This window comes from Triplophysa rosa, linkage group LG14 (assembly GCF_024868665.1).
Source record: "Triplophysa rosa linkage group LG14, Trosa_1v2, whole genome shotgun sequence".
Lineage (NCBI taxonomy): Eukaryota > Metazoa > Chordata > Actinopteri > Cypriniformes > Nemacheilidae > Triplophysa > Triplophysa rosa.
The window spans coordinates 17361768-17384393 of NC_079903.1; the positions used below are offsets into that span (position 1 = coordinate 17361768).

At 40.7% G+C, this 22626-nt stretch overlaps 2 protein-coding genes across 2 annotated transcripts; both read left to right on the forward strand.

Moving 5' to 3' along the window:
• The first annotated feature begins 7757 nt into the window (after positions 1-7757).
• LOC130564474 (olfactory receptor 2A14-like) lies at positions 7758-8720 on the forward strand. The gene has a single exon (XM_057350556.1). It carries the CDS (start codon positions 7758-7760, stop codon positions 8718-8720), a length of 963 nt encoding a protein of 320 aa, XP_057206539.1.
• Positions 8721-17772: 9052 nt separating this feature from the next.
• LOC130564475 (olfactory receptor 1-like) lies at positions 17773-18759 on the forward strand. Its single transcript, XM_057350557.1, has one exon. The coding sequence runs from the start codon at positions 17791-17793 to the stop codon at positions 18757-18759; it is 969 nt and encodes a 322-aa protein (XP_057206540.1). The 5' UTR covers positions 17773-17790.
• The last annotated feature ends 3867 nt before the right edge of the window (positions 18760-22626 follow it).

The following is a 22626-nucleotide window of genomic DNA, read 5'->3' on the forward strand; positions in this document are numbered from 1 at the left end:
GAGCTTGAAGCTGTATACATTTTCCTTTTTTTATTTCTGTTGTCTTGCAGTGATATGTTAACATCTGGAAAAAACAACAGGGGATCTCTATATTTATAATCTTATTTAATTTTTAAGTTGCAGCAGATCTTACATTACATTAAAGATGAATTTGTGTTTTTTTACTACTCATTGTAGAAAGTTGTGTAAAAGTTTTGAAACGTTTGGCAAGAATTGCATCACCTCTGATTGACATATTTTGGCACCAGGGTAAATACCTGTTAATGAGCTGGGTTGATGCATGGGGAGCACACAGACACAGCTCTGTCACCTGAGAAAACCCTGTCTCTCCTCACCATGAGTGCTGTACATCAAATTATCATGGGCTTGAATGAAAGCAGCACCTCTGTGACCATAAAACATATTCATGGGGATTAGAACAGTCTCAAGAGTCTTCCCTGTAAAGAAAAATGAAAGGGTATACAGTCAATTGAAAAAGATCTCAGGCCTCTACAATTTCTTAAAAATAGATAAAAAAGTAAATCATTTAATATTGATTTGATTTGATCTGATCTTGGTCATTGTCTCTTACATCATTGCTACTTGAATTAAGGGCCTTTCTACACCTAATGATTGATTTTTATGTTTTGCCATAAATCATTATTATTAGACTCCCTTTATGTTTGTCACTGGGTTTTGCAAATACCTAACCAATATAAAATATTGAAATGTGCTTGTCAATTTTGACAACACAGTAAAGTACAGCGTTTTTTTCAATTTCTTGAAAAACAGCGAATTTGGACATATGTGACCCTGGACAACAAAACCAGTCTTATGGGTCAATTTTTCGAAATTGAGATTTTTACATAATCTGAACGCTGAATAAATAAACGTTCTATTGATATATGAGTTGTTAGAATAGGACAATATCTGGCTGAGATACAACCGTTTAAAACTCTGGAATCTGAGAGCGCAAAAAAATCTAAATATTGAGAAAATTGCCTTTGAAGTTGTTAATCAGGGGCACTGTGGCAGACCATCCACTCACAAAAATAAAGTTTTTATATATTTACGGTAGGAAATTTACAAAATATCTTCATGGAACATGATCTTTACTTAATATCCTAATGATTTTTGGCATAAAAGAAAAATCGATAATTTTGACCCACACAATGTATTTTTGGCTATTACTAAAAATGTTCCCGTGCTACTTAAGACTGGTTTTGTGATCCAGGTTCACATATGAGGATTCAGAAGGACAGCGGCAAAAAATAGTATATTCATTTAATTAATTTACTTTTATTATTTCCTATTCAACATTATTTTCCATCATTGCGGTTTAACTGTATCTTATATCACACACACAGGTTGCTTTTACTCTAATAAACTCTGATTCTTTAACATGTAAAATTTGACTTATTTAACAATAACAATTGCGCATAAAATAACGTGCTTATATATATACTGTATTAGTAAGGCCCAATTTAACTAATATTGTGTGAACATGTAAATAGGAAGTTATATATGTACTGTATGCATTTATCAAATACATCTTATAATATTAGATTATTGCCATAATCTGAATGAGAAACCTTTTTTAAAAAAGCTTTAACTTCAAACATCCATAGTTGTAACTTTACTACTTGTCCATCAAAGGGCACAAATAAAGCAATATGTTACAGTATGTGTGTGTGTATACACCAGCTTTTGTTAATAAAGTCCTCGGTGATTGTTAAGGTCTGTTTACTGTCTGAATGCTCAGGACTCTATAGGGATAAAGAATAACAAAGTAGCAAACAAGCAGCAAATTAACTCTCGGGAGAGACTTGTTTTTAATGACACTGCACTGTTTTCATGTTACTGACAGTTGTTATGACGATCTCATTCATGTCAACTACACAGTAAAGGTCCAGAGAGATACAGTGCATATATTGCAATATGATCAACTAAGAGACGAACAGGGACAATAAAGTGATTGACAAACCTAACACCTAAAACCTGTGATACAAGATGAACTGGTGTTATCATCTCATGCAATAGCTTCATACTATAAAGGCCATATGATAGTTTTTACATTGTCGACTTTAAATGTAATTAATTAAAAAGCATAAATGATATTATACGTTATTGATGTGTACAGCATGTGGGTAGAGACCTGGGCTATTTGGGGTATTTCTTCAAACTGATTTAAACTGGTGTCTTATGAATCCATTAAAGGGTATAACTAGTCTAGAGACTTCCAAATAGTCCCAGTGGATAGATGATTAAGATAAGTGATAAAACTGAGACTACTGGGATTACACATTTTATCCACATTTTACTTTCATCCCTGCAAAAAGATTAATCTAACTGACAAGACAACTACTGTATAAAATATAAACTGTAGCTATAAAACTAAATGCAACGCAAAATAAACTAACATTTTAAGGTTGTAAATATGTGATAATTTTTATCTTTTATTATTTAGTTCGGAGATGACAAAACTTTTCTTGTCAAACATAGGCCTACTGTTACTTAGAGAACAAACGATGAAAAGGAAAGCTTACTTAAAAGACTGAGAAGTCCTAAGCTTATAGTATTGATTTATTTTGTAAGCAATCTAATATATAGAGCAAATGTGAGTGCACAACATTCATTCCCTTCATATTACTGATGTCATAATGTTACTGTATGTACAATATCATGTCATAATGTTTTGCTATTACAAGCCAGGATGTATATTTTGAAAATGAAACGTTTTATTGTACATAACTTGTAACGAAGTAATACTGACTGACAGTTGAAGGGGAGGAGTTAACAGATGCTCCGCCAAAGCCATCTAACATACGTCATTTGAGATGGACAGTCAGATTTTACAGTCAGATGGACAGATTTTAACTGAAGATTATGTGGGCACATGTATTTTAAAAAGAGAATGCACATTGTTTAGCTATTCACAATAAACGCTGCAATATTTCATGAAAAAACAGGCATTGTAATTTTTTATTTCACTGGGACTTTAAACAAAAAAGTTGTTAATTTACAAGCAGAGGTGTCAAACTCAGTTCTGGAGGGTCGTTTTCCTGCAGAGTTCAGCTTGAAATCTGATCAAACACACCTGCCTGGAAGTTTCTATTAATCTTGAAAACCTTGATAAGCTGGTTCAGGTGTGTCAGGACATTGGCCCTCCAGAAACTCCAGAGTTTAACACCTCTGTGTTATAGCAAAATCATCTTAATTTCGCACCCTTTACTTTTTTAATAAGTGGGTTGCATAGTATTGTCAATATGCAGTATGCAATGAATCCAATGTGACTGGCCTGACTGATGTCCAGTATTCCTGTGTATTAAATATTCCTCTTGGGTGATAGATTTTCCCACTAAACAGGCAATGGCAATTTTATTATACATTCTATTAAATGATTGATGGACAGCAGACTGCCATAAACTGGGTTTGCAAACCCCTGGTGGTTCCTCACCCTCAAGTTGTTCCAAGTACCTGCGTCGTGTTCAGTTTCAGGTTAGGTCCTTTACTATATATACAGTATATCACACATAAAGAAATTGTGAATCAGCATGTGAGGAGGAAGAACCATGTGAAACACATGTCCCAGGATTGTTTTCATTCAATCTTTATCATTACCCAGCTTTTACTACCTGTCATAGTGTAATCTAAATCTATATATATATGTGTGTGTGTGTGTAACAATGTTCACAGCAAGGAAGAAGGAGGAGGGAACCGGCAAACGTTGAACAACAAAACTTTAATAAAATAAACAAACAACAAAACGAAAGTAAAATGCCGGCAGCTCCCGTCACACATAATAAAACATAACGTAAAGTCCAGGCCTGGTTCTCTCTCGTCCTTTTCTGTTGTCGCTCCTCCTTTTATATAATGCTAAAAGAAGAAAGAAAGAAAATAAAGACGCTATTTGGTGTATTTTCCTACATTTTAATATTGTTTGTCAGAAACAACACAAACATGCATATTAATAACCAAAATCATTTCGAATTTATCACATACACGATGTTTTAGCCATTATACAATGCATTTTATCCAGATTTTGACTTTTTGATGTTGATAGCCTAACGTTATTGTCTTCTCTCCTTCGGTCATTAGCTGACGGGGGCTAATATTCACGTGTGCGCTAATACAGAATAAATAACCAAACCGCAAGCATTATTATTGTGTTTATCATGTATAAAGTATATGATTATGGTGGATGCTGATGTCTTAAATGTCTCAAAGGCGGTAGTTTAAAGCTATGATTTAATGCACGCTCGCCTTGAACAGACGTCTAATACTGAACGCGTTCTTCTTTTATGGCTGGCTTGTGTCAAGAGGACATACCGCCACCTACTGTCCCTGTGTGTTTGTATATCTGATCTTATGTTTACGTGTCATATTTTACTGTTATATATGGAAAACGTGTATGCTTCACTGTTACGAAAGAGAACAGGTTTAGGCCGCAACCATTTGACATCACGGATTCTGACGCAAAAAATGGCGGCCTCCAAGTAAAAATATTTTTTCAAAATTTATGAATACTGTGACAGTTACACTGTTTTTTTATTTCACAATTATAAAGTCAATGCCATTGTTCATATATTAAGCCATACATCGCTCTATACCCAGGGATCCTTTTAACAATGGTAAAGGTCATGGGTTCGATCCCAGGGACTGCACATACTCAGAAACAAATGTATAGTATAATCAGGGCCGTGCAGAGACTTTTAAAGGGGCAGGTGCTCAAAGTATAAAAGGGGCACATGGAACAAGGCTTTAAATATGGCTGGGCACAAAACATCAATACATCAATACTATATATAGCGATGCATTCCTTGCTGATACGTGTATCAATATGGATGCTTCTGTAATTGATAAAGCAGCAAATGCCATGATGCTGGGATTAGAAACTTAAGTGAATAAAGTTGTCCAAAGACCTTAAAGGGTATAGTTCGCACAAAAATGAAAATTCTGTCATCATTTACTCACCCTCAGATTATTCCAAACCTGTGTAAATGTTTTTGTTCTGTTGAACACAACAAAAGATATTTGGAAGAATGTCAGTAACCAAACAGATCTCATCCCCCATTTACTGCCATGGTAGGGAAAATAAATACTATGGGAGTCAATGGGGGATGAGATCTGTCTAGTTACTGAAATCCTTCAAATATCTTAGCTGATGTTGAGGGGGCTGCTGGGGATGTTGCTGTCTTTGCTGTTGTAGAAAAAATTGTTTTGTCATATTAAAAATATAATTCTGTTCCAACCCTCTTCTGCATTTTTTTTAAATGATAATGATAATAAAAAAAGCGTTGATTAGTATAATTCGGGGGATGAGAAAATCAGAATAAGGCCATGTTCAGACTTGACTTCTTTTTAGAAGCTGCTAGCGTCTGTTTTACATTATAATCCTATGTAATAAACCGTGTTTTCAAAGAAAGTGCTGAGCGCTTTTTTAAACGCTAGCGCCGGGGTCTTTTTCTGCAGCTCAGAGCGTCTTTTGAGGTTGAAAAAAAGTTCAACTTTTCTGAAAAAACGCAATAAGTCAAGCTCCTTTTTCACAGCAAACCAATGACAGAGACCTGTCGTTTCTATAACAACATGCGAGGAACGTGATTGGTCGAGAAGGCTCAAGCTCTAAAAAATAAAATGGCGGCCGAAACGCCCGTTGGAGTATAGTTTTGTATAAATGTAAGTTTAATTTTCACTTTCAGCAACTTCTGATTGCATTTCTAGCGAGAAATAAGTATTGTAGTTTTTAAATATGTGATTAGTTATTGCAAGACGTACTCTGTTTTAGTGTTGTCACGGTAGCAAAATTTCAGTAGTCGGTACCAATACCAGTAAAATTCCACGGTTCTCGGTACCAATTTCGGTACCAAAGCAAAACACCAGTACATGCTAATTAAAACAATTTTATTAATAAAGCTCATTGTTAATATAAATGTATAGAAAGCAATGCCATTTTGTATACATGAAGTATAAGTTAATTGTTGCTGAAACTGTTGTGTGCTCTCTGCTGATGCTGATGAACATCCTCCTCAGTCTGCTGCTGTAGAAGACAAATAGAATAAACTTCAGTAAGTCAACTGACTGAACAAACATGCATATGCAATATTACAACAAACCTCCGTTTTTATACTGCATTTACACAAGATTACTTACATTAAGGTAATTGTATATTAAAATAATAAATGCAACAGATATATTTTTCTTTAGTTTAAATGTGGCTTTTTAAACCTTATAGAGTTATCTATCCAAGACATACACATTGCTAGTCATACAGTTAGTATGATAGTTTTCTAGCACATAGATTTCAGATAGGCTTAAATAAAATAGGTACTGTAAACTCCATCCTTTCCTCCCATTTATTTTACCCCATTACAGTTATAAAAGCATTAAATGGTTAATAAGGACACTTGACTGGATTAGCATTGGCGCTAACAAATTAACACGCAAACAGGGTTTATTGTAACGTAACCTTTAAATTTAACATATGCTACAACATTCATAATGCAAACGCGAACAGAATTTGAAACTTACTTGAACTTGTTATCTTAAATCCGGATGTTTCCTCGTTTCACCACAAAACTCTGTTCGTTTTCTTCGTGATATGACTTGAATCTGAAGTATTTCTGCGCGCATCTCTTGTGGACGGAACCGCGCTTATCCGCTCATCACGTCTTATTGCGTCTATAAAAAGTTTCCGACTGACAACCTGTCAGACAGAGCATCAGTACCCGGTTGACCCGGTACGTCGGTGGTACCGGGTCTTATGAAAATTAGGTACCGACAACTTTTTTATTTTTAGGTACCGACTTGGACCCGAAGTACCGGTACTTTTGACAACACTACTCTGTTTCTAATTCAAATAGACTTCTGTTACGCTGTCTATCTGTTTCTCTGGGCTGCCTCCGAAGTCATGGCGTTCTGCTGATATTTGTATTTTTTTACTAAAAAAGTGCCTTTGTCAACTTTTTCTTGTTAAAAAAGAAGTAATGTCTGAACATGGCCTAAGCCTGTTTTACCAGTGTTACAGTGATACTGTAAATAATAATACGTCAAAGTGTGCCTTACCCCTCTGCACGTGCCTGAGTATAATGCAATGTTAGTCGCTTTGGATAAAAGCGTCTGTCAAATGCATAAATGTAAAATACTAATAAAAACAGATTTAAAACAAATGTTTTTGAAGTTAAACATGCAAATGTGCCATTATATTGCTGAAACATTTACTTAACCCCTCAATGGCTACTTCAAGTAAATAATTTAGGTCAAATGTGTTTGACTGACAAGAGTTTTAAAAAACTCTGATTTAGAGAGTCCTGGTATTTAAAAAAATACATCTATTTTCAATTGTCTTGAGATACTCTTAATACTCAAAACTAATTTTTTAACTAATACAAAAAACAAAAAGGCACAATTAAAAGCACCTTATTTTTTACTGTTCACTTTCTTGACTTCAAGTCAGGGACAGACCAGTGTCCCTGAAGTACCTGCGTCGTGTTCAGTTTCAGGTTAGGTCCTTTACTATATATACAGTATATCACACATAAAGAAATTGTGAATCAGCATGTGAGGAGGAAGAACCATGTGAAACACATGTCCCAGGATTGTTTTCATTCAATCTTTATCATTACCCAGCTTTTACTACCTGTCATAGTGTAATCTAAAATAAGTAAATTATATCAAATTCATTCAAATTGTTACTCCGGTTGTGTAATAGTCTAAAACTAAATAATTTGTTTACCACATACAGAAAATACAAAGTTTTTCTTTAAGGACCTACAGTCATCATGTCAACTGGAAATGTCAGCTTTATAAAGGATTTTGTCATTGTTGGTTTCCCTGGACTTCAGCCTCGATATTATGGCATCGTGTCAGCAGTCCTGTTCTTTGTTTATGTGTGTACAATGGTGGGAAATGCTGTATTTTTTACATTACTTATAATGTCTAAGAGCCTTCAGAAACCTGTATATTATTTTGTTCTAAATCTGGCTGTATGTGATGTACTCTTCAGCACCACTACATTACCAAAAATAATCAGCAGATATTGGTTTCAAGATGGAAGCATTTCATTTTTGGGCTGCTTTGTTCAGATGTTTTTTGTGCATTATTTTGGCACAGTCAGTTCACATGTTTTGGCATTAATGGCCATAGATCGCTATGCAGCCATTTGTTATCCACTTCGATATCACACTATTATGTCAAACAGAAATGTTTTCATTCTGAGCTGTATAGCTTGGGTCTGGTCTTGCGCAGTCCCGTTGATGGTAGTTATTCGAGCGTATCCTCTCCCATACTGTGCAGAAAACACCATAGTTCAATGTTACTGTGATCACTTTTCTATCACATCACTGGCTTGCACTGACAGAACCCTGTATACGTTTCCAGCTTTTGTCAGTGCCCTTATAATTCTGCTAGGTTCACTTGCTATAGTTGTTTTCTCTTACTGTGCCATAATTGTGGCCGTTCTGCGTATATCGAGTGCTCAAGGAAGACTCAAGACTTTCTCCACCTGCAGCCCTCAGCTCATTATAATTGCTCTGTTTTTCCTCCCCAGGTGTTTAAATTATTTGTTTAACAACATTGGTATAAAGTTCAGTAATGATTTACGATTGGTCATTATTATGTTGTATAGCTTGTTGCCTCCCATGATTAATCCTCTTATTTACTGTTTGAGAACAGAGGAGGTGAAAAAGAGTTTAAGACGACTATTGCAAAATAAACAAATTGGTGTTCCTTTACAGCTACCTTAATGTGATTTGCCAAACTGTTCTATTTGTTCAATTCTATTTGAGAGGCCTTTGAAAATAGACAACCTTTCAGATCTTTCATTACAGTTATATACAGCAGCGGCAAGAGTGGTCTTCAATGAACCGAACTCCTCTCTTCATTAAGTTACATTGGCTCCCTATAGTCGCTCACATCAGATTCAAAGCTCTGCTCTTGGCTTACAAGACCACCACTGGTTCGGCACCCCCATATCTTCACTTGCTAAAACAGACTTATGTACCCGCTGGGCAGATCATTCCACAAATGTGGAACAGACCCAGAGAAGATACGTGCGAGCAGACCATCAAAAAAGTATTTTTTTTTAAACCTTAGATTTGTATACTGTGGTAGGCTATATGAGACCAGTTTTACTGCGCTTATTCTTTTTGTTGTCCTTATGTTGTTCCAATTTCTTCTATTGTTTACCTCATTTGTAAGTTGCTTTAGATAAAAGTGTCTGCTAAATAACTAAATGGAAATGGAAATATCACCCAGGTTACAATCAGAACAGCCTGCTAAAGACTTTCCTTTATAGCTTAAGACAAACAACACAAATTTGTTTACTGCATGTACAAAAGAAACTATGCTATTTTATTATGGATCCTTTCACAAGTTTCTTTGAATTATGCATTTGAATTGTATTTGTATACAGAATACTCAAAGCATTTACGTTGACTATAAATAAATCACTACTTAGTTTGCAATAATTTGAGTAACAGAGGAAGCTGTAACACTGGAAAAAGTTGGCTTGTTGAACGTGTTTCATGTTGTTGTACTGTCCAGCCGTCTCACGGCAGTTTGTGACAGCCACAAAATGTACAATCTATCGATTTGTGCTAACAGACAAAAATGCCCCCCTTTTCTCATTTCACTCAGAACGACCTCTTTCATATCCTTTACAATATACATTCGGGGCTCAACTTTCGACAACAGCTGCCGGAAAATTTAAGAGACCATTTCAAAGCTCCATTTCAGTTATTCTGAATATATATAGGTTTCTTTTTCAGTAAAATGTTCATTTTAGTTTCATTATGTGAACTAGTAACAATAGTAGTTCACAGAATGAACTACTCTCAAATTTCACATAAAAACATTGTTTATTTGCATTTATTTGCAGAAAATGAAAACTGGAGAAACAGGTCAAAATAACAGAATAGATGCTCATTTGTTTTTCAGACAAATTCTGCAAAGAAAAAAGTTCACAATTACTTTTATGGAGAACATAGCATGTATTTAGGAAAAGTAAAAAAAAAATGTGATAACCTGGATTTTTATCAGTTTTCATGTGTCTTGTTTTGTTGAAATTCAACACTGAAATAGCCTGATTTGAAAAGAGAATTTGTAATGGTCTCCTAATTTTTTCTACGACAGTACATACCATGTGTGTATACAGATTAACATACAAGCTGATATAATTTTTTTTCCAAAATTGACATGTCCCCACTGATCTTTATAAATGACCGGATTGTGCATAGAACCAACGACAGTAGGTGAAGGCACCAGAAGTGATCCTGCTGCCATATTGGTATGCCCAACGGACAGAGGGCGTCATTGACTTACGGTCAAAATAACGATCTAAAATATCCCATTTTGCAGCATAGCAGGCGCACGATTAGTTTTTGGTTTATATGTACAGTATGTTTAATTGTTACTTCTAATGTTTTTTCCAGTGTTTATGTTTACTTCGGGCAGATTAGCGACGTATAGAAATCATTAAGGTCAGTGTTGCACACTTTTGTAATGGCACAAGTGTAAATGTGTGGAAATAAAACTTTGTGACTTTAAGAACATGTACAGTCTGTATTTAGATTTCAGAATGAGCACATTTGTCATGTTGAGGAGTCTTGTCCGTGATAATGTACGCTACTGAAATTAAGATTAATGTAACTCTCAATTTCTAATAAGATGGAAAAATTCTCGACTTTGAATAAAAGTGGAAGTAACACATGAAGTTTCTGAAAATCTCAAATTAATCTTGAGTACCTATAGAGTAGTATTGCATTTGCATACTTCGTATCTTTGAAGAGTCTTTGGTTTGATCATATTTATAAAAGACAGATATAGCTGTAGGTTATTTCCGAAAACAGGCAACTTCCTAAACGTGTACCGTGGCTGAACTAAAGCACGAGCACACATTACGTTATCGCTACATAACTGTGGATTCACTATGGGTGCTTCTTAATTCTTATTGTGCATCCTCATGTCCTTTCCTCGTGTCATAGCTCCACCCCTTCAGGATGCGAGGGAAGGGAGCGAGGAAAAGACAGGAGGACGGAGGAAGTAAAACAAGTGAAATGGCATATCCTCGCTCCCTTTAACATCATTTCAAATCTTTGTCAGTTAATAGTGACTGTACACATTGCACATTGAAAATATAATGTCTCGCCGCTGTAATCTTAGATGTGGCTGGCTCGTCCTCGAGCCTGACAGGCACGATAGCTGTATCACATGTCTGGGTCTCCAACATGCTGAGGTAGCGTTCGTGGATACGGCATGTCCGAACTGCAAGGACATGTCGATCAAGGTATTGCGGCCACAGTTGGCTGTGTTCTATTTGACCCAGCCACAACATCGTCTACTTCCCATTCCGCGGCGAGTGGCGGTGGTGATATGGGGATTCCCATGGATGTTAATCCGTCGCAGAAAATGCAGCGGACTGTCTATGCCCCGTCACGCTCACCTACCCTGTCTCCGATGGGCTGCAGTAGACCGTCCCATAGCGGATCTATGCATCAGTGTACAGAGTACGAGGTGTCCATCATGGCATCGGATGGCGACTTCCTGGCATCAGACGCTGAGGATTCCCTGGAGCTCCCGGCTACGGCCGGTCAAGCCCAGGACGAGTCTGATGCGGAGATATCAGCCATGCTTTCCCGAGCCGCCTCGGGTTGCAGTGCACCGCACTGCCTTCCCCGCAGCGCTCACGGCTGGATTCTTAGTACCTGGATATGGAGCTCGGTGGCAAGCCGCGTTCCGTCCTGGTACCTTTTTTCCCGGAGGTGCATGAAGAGCTCATGAAGACCTGGAATGCCCCCTTTTCGGCCACACCACCACTATCGAGCTGCACTGGGACGATCCCTGCCTCGTCCCACCTCAAGCCTTTTCAGGGCCTGGCGCCCACTTTCTCACCAAGAGAGCTTCCTTTCTCCCTGGTCGTTTCCAGCATGCAGCAGCCTCAACCCGACGTTGCGTCATGCCAATACCGCAGCCTTCAGCAATCTCCACTCGATGGTGCTTCGTGCAGCGAAGACTTAAGGCAGGTAAGTCAGCAGACCCGCTCGTCTCCCCAGGGCTCCGTCCCTGGCGAGACAGCCATGCTGCCAGCCACAGAACCTCCCCCCATGGGGACTATGTTGCAGATCTCCCCACTAGTTCCTCTGACACAGTATCTGGGGGCCTGGTCATAGCTCCCCAACCTGTCGCAGTGGCTAGCGAGGACAATCTGTTTCGGCTACGCAATCCAGTTCGGCAGGCGCCCGCCCAAGTTTCGGGGCATTCTGTTCACCTCGGTGCGAAGCCAGAATGCTCCCATGCTTCGGGCCGAGGTTGCCACCCTTCTGGCGAAGGGGGCGATCAAGCCCGTCCCTCTAGCCGAGATGTCTTCGGGGTTTTACAGCCCCTACTTCATCATCAAAAAGAAAGGTGGGGGGGCTGCGCCCCATCCTGGATCTGCGCATTCTGAACAAGACCCTTCACAGGCTCCCGTTCAGAATGTTGATGCAGAAGCGCATCCTGACGTCTATCCGACATCAGGATTGGTTTGTGGCGATCGACCTGAAGGGCACGTACCTCAGGGAGCAGGGCGTGCATATCCTCAACTACCTCAACGACTAGCTTATCTTGGCGCATTCGTGAGATCTGTTGTGTTCGCACAGGGACCTTGTGCTCTGGCACCTTGACCGATTGGGCCTACAGGTCAACTGGGACAAGAGCAAGCTCTCCCTTGTGCAGAGCACCTCTTATCTCGGCATGGAACTGGACTCTGTTACCATGACATCGCGCCTCACCACCGAGCGTGCCCAGTCAATGCTACGCTGTCTGACCCTCGTCAGGCAGCACTCGGCGGTCCCGCTGAAACCTTTTCAGAGGCTGCTGGGGTATATGGCGTCCTCGACGGCAGTCGTGCCGCTCGGGTTGATGCATATGTGACTGCTTCAGCATTGGCTTCAGAGTCGACTTCCTTGGAGAGCGTGGCACACCGGCACAAGGCGTATTCACATCACGTCTCACTGCCGTCGCACCCTAGCCCCTTGGACAGACATGTGCTTTCTCCGGTCTGGAGTCCTGATTAGGCAGGTCTTGAGGCCTGAGGTCTGCTTGGCTGGGGTGCTGTGTGCAACGGGCATGCAGTGTCGGGGGGCTAGACGGGACCCCCCCTGCAGTGGCATATAAATTGCCTAGAGTTGATGGCTGCTTGGCTTGCTTTGAAGAGGTTCCTTCCTCTCATCCAGGCAAGCACGTGCTGCTCTACATGGACATCATGGCTGCTGTGGCATATGTCAACCACCAGGGGGACATTCGCTCGCTGCAGATGTTGCAACTCGCCTGGCGCCTCCTCCTCTGGAGTCAGCAGCTGGTGGAATCCCTGCGCACCACTCATATCCCGGGCGACCTCAACCAGACAGCCAACACACTCTCTCGGCAGGTCACGCTCTGTGGAGAGTGGCGACTCCATCCCCGCGCCATCCAGCTCATTTGGGAGCAGTTCGGGCAGGCGTAGGTGGACCTGTTTGCCTCCCTGGACACCTCCCATTGTCCGCTTTGGTACTCCCTGACCAAGGCCCCCCTCGGCACGGATGCGTTTGTGCACAGCTGGCCGCGGGACAAGTGGAAGTATGCCTTCCCCCCCAGTGAGCTGTCAGGGAAGAGGAGCATCAAGTTCTGTTGGTTGCGCCCTACTGGCCCAACCAGACTTGGTTCTCAGAGCTGATGCTTCTGACAACAACTCCCCCCTGGCCGATTCCCCTGATGAAGGACCTTCTCTCTCAGAGGAAGGGCACGGTCTGGCACCCGAGACCAGACCTCTGGAACCTCCACGTCTGGCTCCTGGATGGGGCGAGGAGATCCTGAGTGACCTGCCTCCCGCAGTCGTGAGTACGATCACTCAGGCAAGAGCCCCAGCCACTACAAGTGGTGCCTCTTCCCATCTTGGTGATCTTCCCACAGGGAAGACCCACAGAGTTGTGCGATCAGTGTCGTGCTGTCCTTCCTTAAAGAAAGGTTACAGAGCAACCTCTCTCCCTCCACCAGGTAAGACCGACGGCCGGCTGGGCGTACGCCTGCGAAGCGCCTTCTCCCCATCTCAGGTGAGATAGTGCGCTGTTCCAGCTTCCCAACTTGCTCCACAGGATGAAGTATAAGTATTCCATCCATCACTAAGCACTTTCGAGCCGGGCGGAGCCCAGGCCAGTCAGTGTCGCTCCGCTGGAACTCGTGACGTGGTGCAGGGCCATGGCGTTTCATATAGGAACCCCATTCTGTCGGTTCAACACAATGTCGAGAGACCGACAGAAAGGGAACATCTTGGTTACGTATGTAACCTCAGTTCCCTGATGGAGGGAACGAGACGTTGTGTCCTTCTTGCCACAACGCTTCGCTGTCCGCTGCAGCAACCAAGAATGCCTCTCAGGTTCCTCAGCCCAAAGGTGAATGAATGGGCACGCCATCTTCCTTTTATCTTCCACGCCATCTTCCGTATGTACGGGGTGGAGACTGGCATGCCATGCCAGTCGCCAACTTCATTGGCCTTTAAAAAGCACAATCAGAGATGATAGGTTCTCAAGATCAAACCCCATTCTGTCGTTTCGACACAACGTCTCGTTCCCTCCATCAGGGAACTGATGTTCCCTTTCTGTCGGTCTCTCGACGTTGTGTCGAGCCGACAGATGGGGTTCGTCCCTGAGAACCAATCGCTTCCGACTTCTTAGAAAAGGCCAATGAAATTGGCGAATGAAATTTGCATGCCGGGTTCTGCCCCCGGATATCCAGGTATAAAAGGGAGACGGCGTGCCTCATTCATTCACCTTAGTTCTGAGGAGCGCCTGTAAGTTCACCACCTGGTGTAGGGGGAGTGGTGGGAACTTTGGGCACGTAGCCGGGCCGGGGTCTCAGGATAGCGTGAGAATCACCGGGCCCGAGTTCTAGGCAATCTGTGGACACGGAGAATGCTTTTAGGTCCGCTACCCTCTTGAGCGCCATCCGGAGAGCCGTCTTCATCATGAGGTGAGAAAGAGTGGCATCTCCGAGGGGCTCCAGGACCACATCAAGGTCGCAAGAAGGTACGGAGCGCGGGTGAGGCAGTGCCTTCCCGCACCCCTTAGGAACCAATTGATCAGGTTGTGCTGTCCTAGAGACTTAACAGCAACTGGGTCGTGATGAGCGGCAATAGCGGCCACATACACGTTCAGTGTTGAAGGGGAGAGATTACTCTCGAGTCTCTGGAAGGACAGCACGTTCCCAATCGAGCAACTCCGCGGGTTTTCTCTTCGAGAACAGCACCAGGATGAGAAGAGGCACCACTTACAGGCATATAGCCGCCTAGTGGCCAGGGCCCCAGCCTGAGTGATGGTCCTAACCGCCGCAGGGGGTAGGCCACTCAGGATCTCCTCATCTCGTCCAGGGGCCAGACATGGAGGTTCCAGAGGTTTGGCCTGGGATGCCATAACGTGCCCTTCCCCTGGGAAAGCAGGTCCTTCATCAGGGGAATCGGCCGGGGGGGAGCTGTCATCAAGAGCATTAGCTCTGAGAACCAAGTCCGGTTGGGCCAGTATGGCGCAACTAGTACACTTGATGCTCCTCTTCCCTGACCTTGCACAGGGTCTGTGCAATGAGGCTCACTGGGGGGAAGGCGTACTTCCGCTTGTCCCATGGCCAGCTGTGCGCTAGAGCATCCGTGCCTAGACGCCCAGGGGAAGCTGCAGGAAGGGACAGTCCGCTGCACCACATCGTAGAACCAGTAGTCTTGTAGTTGCTATTTGTAGTGAAGTCTGTTGATCATTAGCGAAGGCTCCGAAGAACAAAAGGTGAATGAATGAGGCACGCCATCTCCATTTTATACCCGGATATCCGGGGGCGGAGTCCGGCATGCAAATTTCATTCGCCAATTTCATTGGCCTTTTCTAAGAAGTCGGAAGCGATTGGTTCTCAGGGACAAACCCCATCTGTTGGCTTGACACAACGTCTCGTTCCCTAAATCCAATAAATTAACCTACTTGAATGTTAACTATACTGTCTGAAATAGGTCTACATTTGCAATAAGATACCTAATGCTTAACTATCACATTTGTGCATGTTTGAATATGATCTAAAGATGGGAGGAGAATTTAAACGCGCGTCAGGTTATTCGATAAACCACTTCCGCAAATGAAACACTAGTGTTTTCTCGCTCATGACTCCTCAGAATGTTTCCTCTCTCCTCGCCTGCTCCTGGTGCAATTAGAGATTTGATTGAGATGTCCTTTAAGATGGCTGAGATTGATTGGTTTCCGGGTCAAACGATCTGCAAATCCAACGTTATATACACCGTTTATATAACATTCCTCACTGAAATGCAGTGAACAAACAAACACAACTGAACTTTGCAAACGAAGGAACACATTGAGGGGCCTGCTCTTTCTCCCACTCTCCATGGTTGATGCATGGGCGTGCTCTTTCATCTCTCTATCTCGGGTTGACACGTGGGCATGCTTTTCGGGGAAAATTGTTACGAATTTCATGTTCAAAAAAAACTTTCTGAAACCTATACTATTTTTTTGGCAAGCTGACCATGTCAAGCATGAGTAGCCAGCACGTTTAACATTATAAAGATGTCAGATTGCATGATACACTGGCACTCCCCCTTTAAGACATTTGCACTGGAATACTATAGATACAAAAGCGGGAACTGGTAATGTACTGTTTGGTCATTAATATGTGACAACTGCCTAATAATTTAATAGAATGTTTGGGCATACCAATATGTTGGCGCGGTTCCTTCAGTGTAATGACTTCATGAGCAATCCAGTCATTTATATATATCAGTACATGTTCCCCTCAGTTATAATGGTTGCTATGCTCCTGACTTTCAAACTGGTTAACACTCACTCATATAAATAAAATATGAACAGAAAAAAAATGCTATTTTTTGTCAGGGCCGAGACTCGAACCCGGATCTCCGGTGTTGGAGGCGTTCTCTTTAGTAATCCAAAATAAGATATTTCACAAGGTAGAAACAGGAACAGTAAAAAGGATAACGTAAACAACTCCGAAGAGGCTGAGCAAAAATAATGTTCTCTGTAGAAATCCAAAACGCAACAGAAGACGTGGCACACATTAACTAAGCAACTCTAGATAGAGATAACAAGGGTGACTGGCTACAACAACGTTAAAGACCAAGCGACTAGACAGGCAACAGGTAAATGAGGCACATGTGAAAACAATGACACTAACGATAAACAACAGCTGAAAACAATGACATCTAGTGGCCAAAACAAGAAACAATAGTCCCGAATCCTGACAATTATTAATCAACGAACAAAAATAAATAATTTAGCCTTAGAATGAAAAAAAAATTCATTTATTTGTATAGCTTTTCATGCATCAAATGTGATTTGTGGCCATTTAGAAAGTTTTCTTATAGGGACCATCAGGGAAAAAATGTTGCCACGTGAGCTTGTGAACACTCTAAACAACACATCAGATGTGGGAGGTGTTTCAGGTCATAAAAGAGAGGATCTTGCAAACTTGCATCTGTGGCAGGTCCTCTGTGCATTAATTTACGTTTGCAGTTTGTTTGTCAGTAAATGCAAGATTACTCAAGTACTCTAGTACAATACAGCTTCATGCTGCTGGGTTGTTTCTTTGTAAGCATGTCAATTATAATCTTATGTAATATTGATAACGTAAATTAAGATTTAAATGTAGTTTTAAGATTTCAGTTGATTTTACAATAATGCATATTGTGTGTGTGATCTCATTTTTCTCAGATTGTGTTTCAATCACACACTGTAATTCAGCATCGTTTTGACATTTTTAAAGTGAATTTGCATCAGGTTATTGTGAAGTCTTTCTAGAGCCATGACCTTCAACGTGACTGTCATCACTGAATTCTACCTGCTGGGATTTCCAGGACTCCCGCCACAGTATTATGGAGCTGTGGGAACCTTGTTGTTTTTTGCCTACTTGACACTGGCAGGAGGAAATCTCTTTATTATTTCATTTATTGCTTATGAGAGAAGCCTTCAGAAACCCACCTATTTAATTTTCTCCAATCTTGCTCTGACTGATCTTGTTTTTGGAACTGTCATGATGTCTACAGCATTGCCAAAATACTTTTTTTATATCAGCAATGTATGGTTTTACGGATGCTTTGTACAGATGTTTTTTGTTCACTACTTAGGGAGCGTATATTGTTTCACTATGCTTTTAATGGCCATTGATCGGTTCGTTGCGGTGTATAACCCACTTAGATATTGTGCTATTATTACAAACAAACGTATTATAATTGCATGTGCAGTAATTTGGACTTTGTTAATAGCTTTGTTGGGGGTCATTACTTACCAAACCTATGATGAACCCTACTGCGCTTCAAATGTAATAACCCAAAATTTTTGTGACCAAAACGTAATTATGAAACTATCTTGTCAAAACTATAAGCAGAAAAAGATTTTTATAGTCGTAAGTGCTATGTTTGTTCTCTTGGTCCCTTTGGGTTTTATTATATTTTCTTTTATTGCTATCATCGCATTAGTTTTTAAAATGTCTGACCATCAGGCTAGATATAAAACATTATCAACCTGCACTCCTCAACTTATTATCATCTTACTGTACTATGTCCCTAGATGTGTTGTCTATGCATATGAAAATGTAGTGCCAATCCCTCCTAGCATTCGCATGACAGTTGTTTTGTGGTACAGTCTGATTCCCCCTGTTGTCAATCCAATGATTTACTGCTTCAGAACCAAAGAAATGAAAGATGCATTACAGAGAAAAATGAGAAAGAATAAAGTTAAAATGCAGGTGACAATGATGTGGGGCAAAACTTAAAATATTTAAAGTGCTTTAATACAGTAGCCTAGTGTATTGTTCACACTATGGCCCTGTTTATGTAATATCCTTGGAAGAAGGTTCTTGCTTTTAACGTGGAAGTAATGCGTGCAAAGAGCCCATCCTGACTGTGAACATTCTGACCTTATTAATGATTTTCTTATTTATTTTCTTTCTTCATTACCTGTAATTTTCACAAAGTTAAATAAAAAAAATTGTTCACTTGCTGTAAACAATAAAAGAGATCTGAACAATTAATATTTTCCTTAAATGCAGTAAATGAAAGCAGATCTTTGTTCATCTGTGTTTACCGTTTATGATGAAAAAGTTGTCTCTGAAAATCTGTCAAACTGAGAAGCAAAATTGTTTACCCTGGAATTACTTTCCTGAAGAGCTCCTTTTTATGAGATTACATGTGTTTACACGTATATTTTATTTTTGAAATCGTATAGAATGATGGCAGAAAAAGCCATTTCCACCGTTAAAAATATTAATTTAATTTAAAATTAAATTATTTTACCTTGGGTGTTTTGTTCGATGATTCATATAAAACTCAGAAACAATCTCAAGATGATGTGTTTTATTCTCGACCAATGCTTCCAGAGGGCTATTCCATAAAACAATATTACGAAATAAGCCAGGCTTATTTTGGTAAATCAGACTTATTGTCGGTCGATTCGGTTTCATAAAGCAAACTTAAACTAGTTAGAACTCAGTTACTATGGCAACTTATGCTGGGAACTAGCCTGGTCTGGGGCAGGCTTACTGTCAGGCTAAGCCTTAAATTCAGTTTATGCTCGTGCATAGGTCCTATGCCGTAGCCTACGCAGAGCCGCGTACCCTACGCCGTAGCCTGACACACCTCTCCAAACATGTAACAATGCGTCAACTCAATGCGGACCCTACGCGGACCGCAAGCGCTGGGATTGGTCTGTTTGAACCCCTCCCTCAGGTCAAAAAACTGCGATAGAGTCATGTTTACTCAAACGCATTTCCGAATTAATTATCTAATAAAATTATTTGTGCTTCTGTATTAAACATCTCAATTCTGCAACAAAAGTGACTGTTTACTTGCCGCTATCACTGCTAATGCTTCTCAAACGAGCTGTTTCTTCTTCGGCTCTTGTCTTGGTTACACAAGCAACACGCGCGTGGACTCTGATGCCTAGTGGTCATTGCCTGTCGACGCGGACAACTACGTAGAAGTATAAATGAAAACCGACACGTAGGCGCTTGAGTATAAACCTACCTTTAGTTGTTGCTTACCTAGAGGTCAGTTAACCAGTTCATTCAAGTCTGGTTTCGGACCTTTTCTAAGCGACTTTATGAAACAGCCCTCACACACAATGCCAGTTTAAAAAGCGACAACTCATGAGAGCGCTCTCAGCAAAGAAAACCGGTGCTACACTAGCAGACAGTAAACACAGATTCACCAGCGAATAAACTATTATTATAATAAATCTTAATATTAAACTGGTAACGTTACAGTGAACTAAATGTATGGAACGGATTAAATGTATGGAACTGACCATAGTTTAAATTGACCATTTATCTGATAAAATGTCACTGTTATGCAGAATAACAGCAAATATGCATTCACAATATGTTAAATTTAAGACTGACCACAGTCAAAACCACTCGTTCCAAATAAAGCTAAGTTAAGCAATATAAACAAATGTGCACATCAGCAACCAGAAAGAATTGAGGCACGGCGGCCTTATAAATCATAAATAACCTACAATTTGATGATCAAATTACTTGATAACAAAGTCTTTCTCCTGTTCCCTCCTAGGCTGGGGCTTCCCTCATGTCTAGAAATATTGCAAAAAGTCTTAATAATGCTAAAGCTTGACTCACTGGGGCCCAGGTCAGGGAGCAGACAGAATGGCTTAACCAACTGTCTGCTTGCCGTCTCACGTCGCAGAATACACAAAATGTACAACGTGTAATAATCCCTTCTCCCAAGCATCATAAAATAGAGACTGTGTCTGTGCCCCGGATTAGCAAACATAAAATAATACGTAAACCTCTTGAAAGTAATTTAATAAACGTTAAACAAATTAAACATGAACAAAATACAGATAATCAACTGTTACTACTTGGATTGCTAAATATTAGATCTCTCTTTAATAAAGCACTTTTTGTTAACGATAAGATAACAGATCATAAAATAGACATGCTCTGTTTGATAGAAACATGGCTAAAACCAGATGATTATATTACTTTAAATGAATCTGTTCCCAAAGATTATTATTATAAACATGAGCCTTGTCTAAAAGGCAGAGCGGGAGGTGTCGCAGCACTTTACAATAACTGTTTTAGCATTTCCCAGAAGTCTAACTCTAAATTCAATTCTTTTGAAGTCATGGTTCTTCATGTTTCAACACCTAATACTAAGGATAAAACATTTTTTTAATTTATTCTAGCTATTGTATATAGGCCTCCAGGGCACCACACAGATTTTATTAAAGAATTTGGTGGGTTCTTATCAGAACTAGTACTGTCCGCAGATAGAGTCCTTGTCGTTTGTGACTTTAACTTCCATGTAGATAACGATACAGATGCCTTAGGAATGGCTTTCAAAGACACTCTTAACTCCATGGGCGTTAGTCAACATGTGTCAGGACCCACTCATCTTCTTAATCATACTTTAGATTTAATACTTACGGTATAAATGTAGACGACGTTAAAATCCTTCAGCAGAGTGAAGACATTTCGGATCATTATCTGGTATTATTTTTGCTTCACTGGCCTACGGCTGCAAATAAAAGTCCTTGTTACAAATATGGTAGAACAATAACTACCAAAGATGCGTTTCTCGATAATCTGTCTGAATTGTCTCAAATCTCTAGCATGGGAAATAGCGTTGAAGATTTTGACATTACCATTGAAACTTTTAACTCCACCCTCTCGGAAACGCTAGACACAGTTGCTCCTCTACGTTTAAAGAAGATTAAAAATGGCAGCCCAACACCGTGGTAAAATGAACACACTCAGGCTCTAAAGAAAGCGGCCAAAAATGGAGCGCAACTTTATGAAAACTAAATTAGAGGTATTTCTTACAGCATGGAAGGATAGTATTCGAAAATACAGGAAAGCCCTAAAAATGTCTAGGTCCGCCCACTTTTCATCACCATCCCCCAGCACTGAGGCAAATCAACAGCTTGCTGATGACCTAAATGACTGTAGATTTTACTGTTTTACTGTAGATTTGAAACCCCCGGTCTCACACCCCACACTGACCACCTCTCTACACAACCATCAACACCTCCAGCTACCCCCCTCTCCTCCCCTTCTGCACTTCAGATCAGTGAACAGATAATGTGCGTCAGGTCTTTAGGAAAGAAAAGGAAAGCACCAGGCCCAAACGGTGTTTCACCAGCCTTGTCTGAAATCCTGTGCTGACCAGCTGGCCCCCATTTTTTCCACAGATCTTCAACAGATCACTGGAACTGTGCAAAGTCCCTTCCTGCTTCAAACGCTCCACCATTATTCCCATCCCAAAGAAATCCAAAATCACAGGACTTAATGATTATAGATCCTTTGCCTTAACATCTGTGGCCATGAAGTCATTTGAAAGACTGGTGTTGGCTAACCTAAAAGACATCACGGGACCTTTACTGGACCCCCTTCAGTTTGCTTACCGAGCAAACAGGTCTGTGGATGATGCAGTCAACATGGGACTGCATTATACCCTTCAACATCTGGACAGACCAGGGAATTATGCAAGGATCCTGTTTGTGGACTTCAGTTCAGCCTTTAACACCATTGTCCCAACACTCCTCCAGACCAAACTAAACCAGCTCTTTTTTCCTCGTTCTGTCTGTCAATGGATCACCAGCTTTCTGACAGACAGGCAGCAGTTAG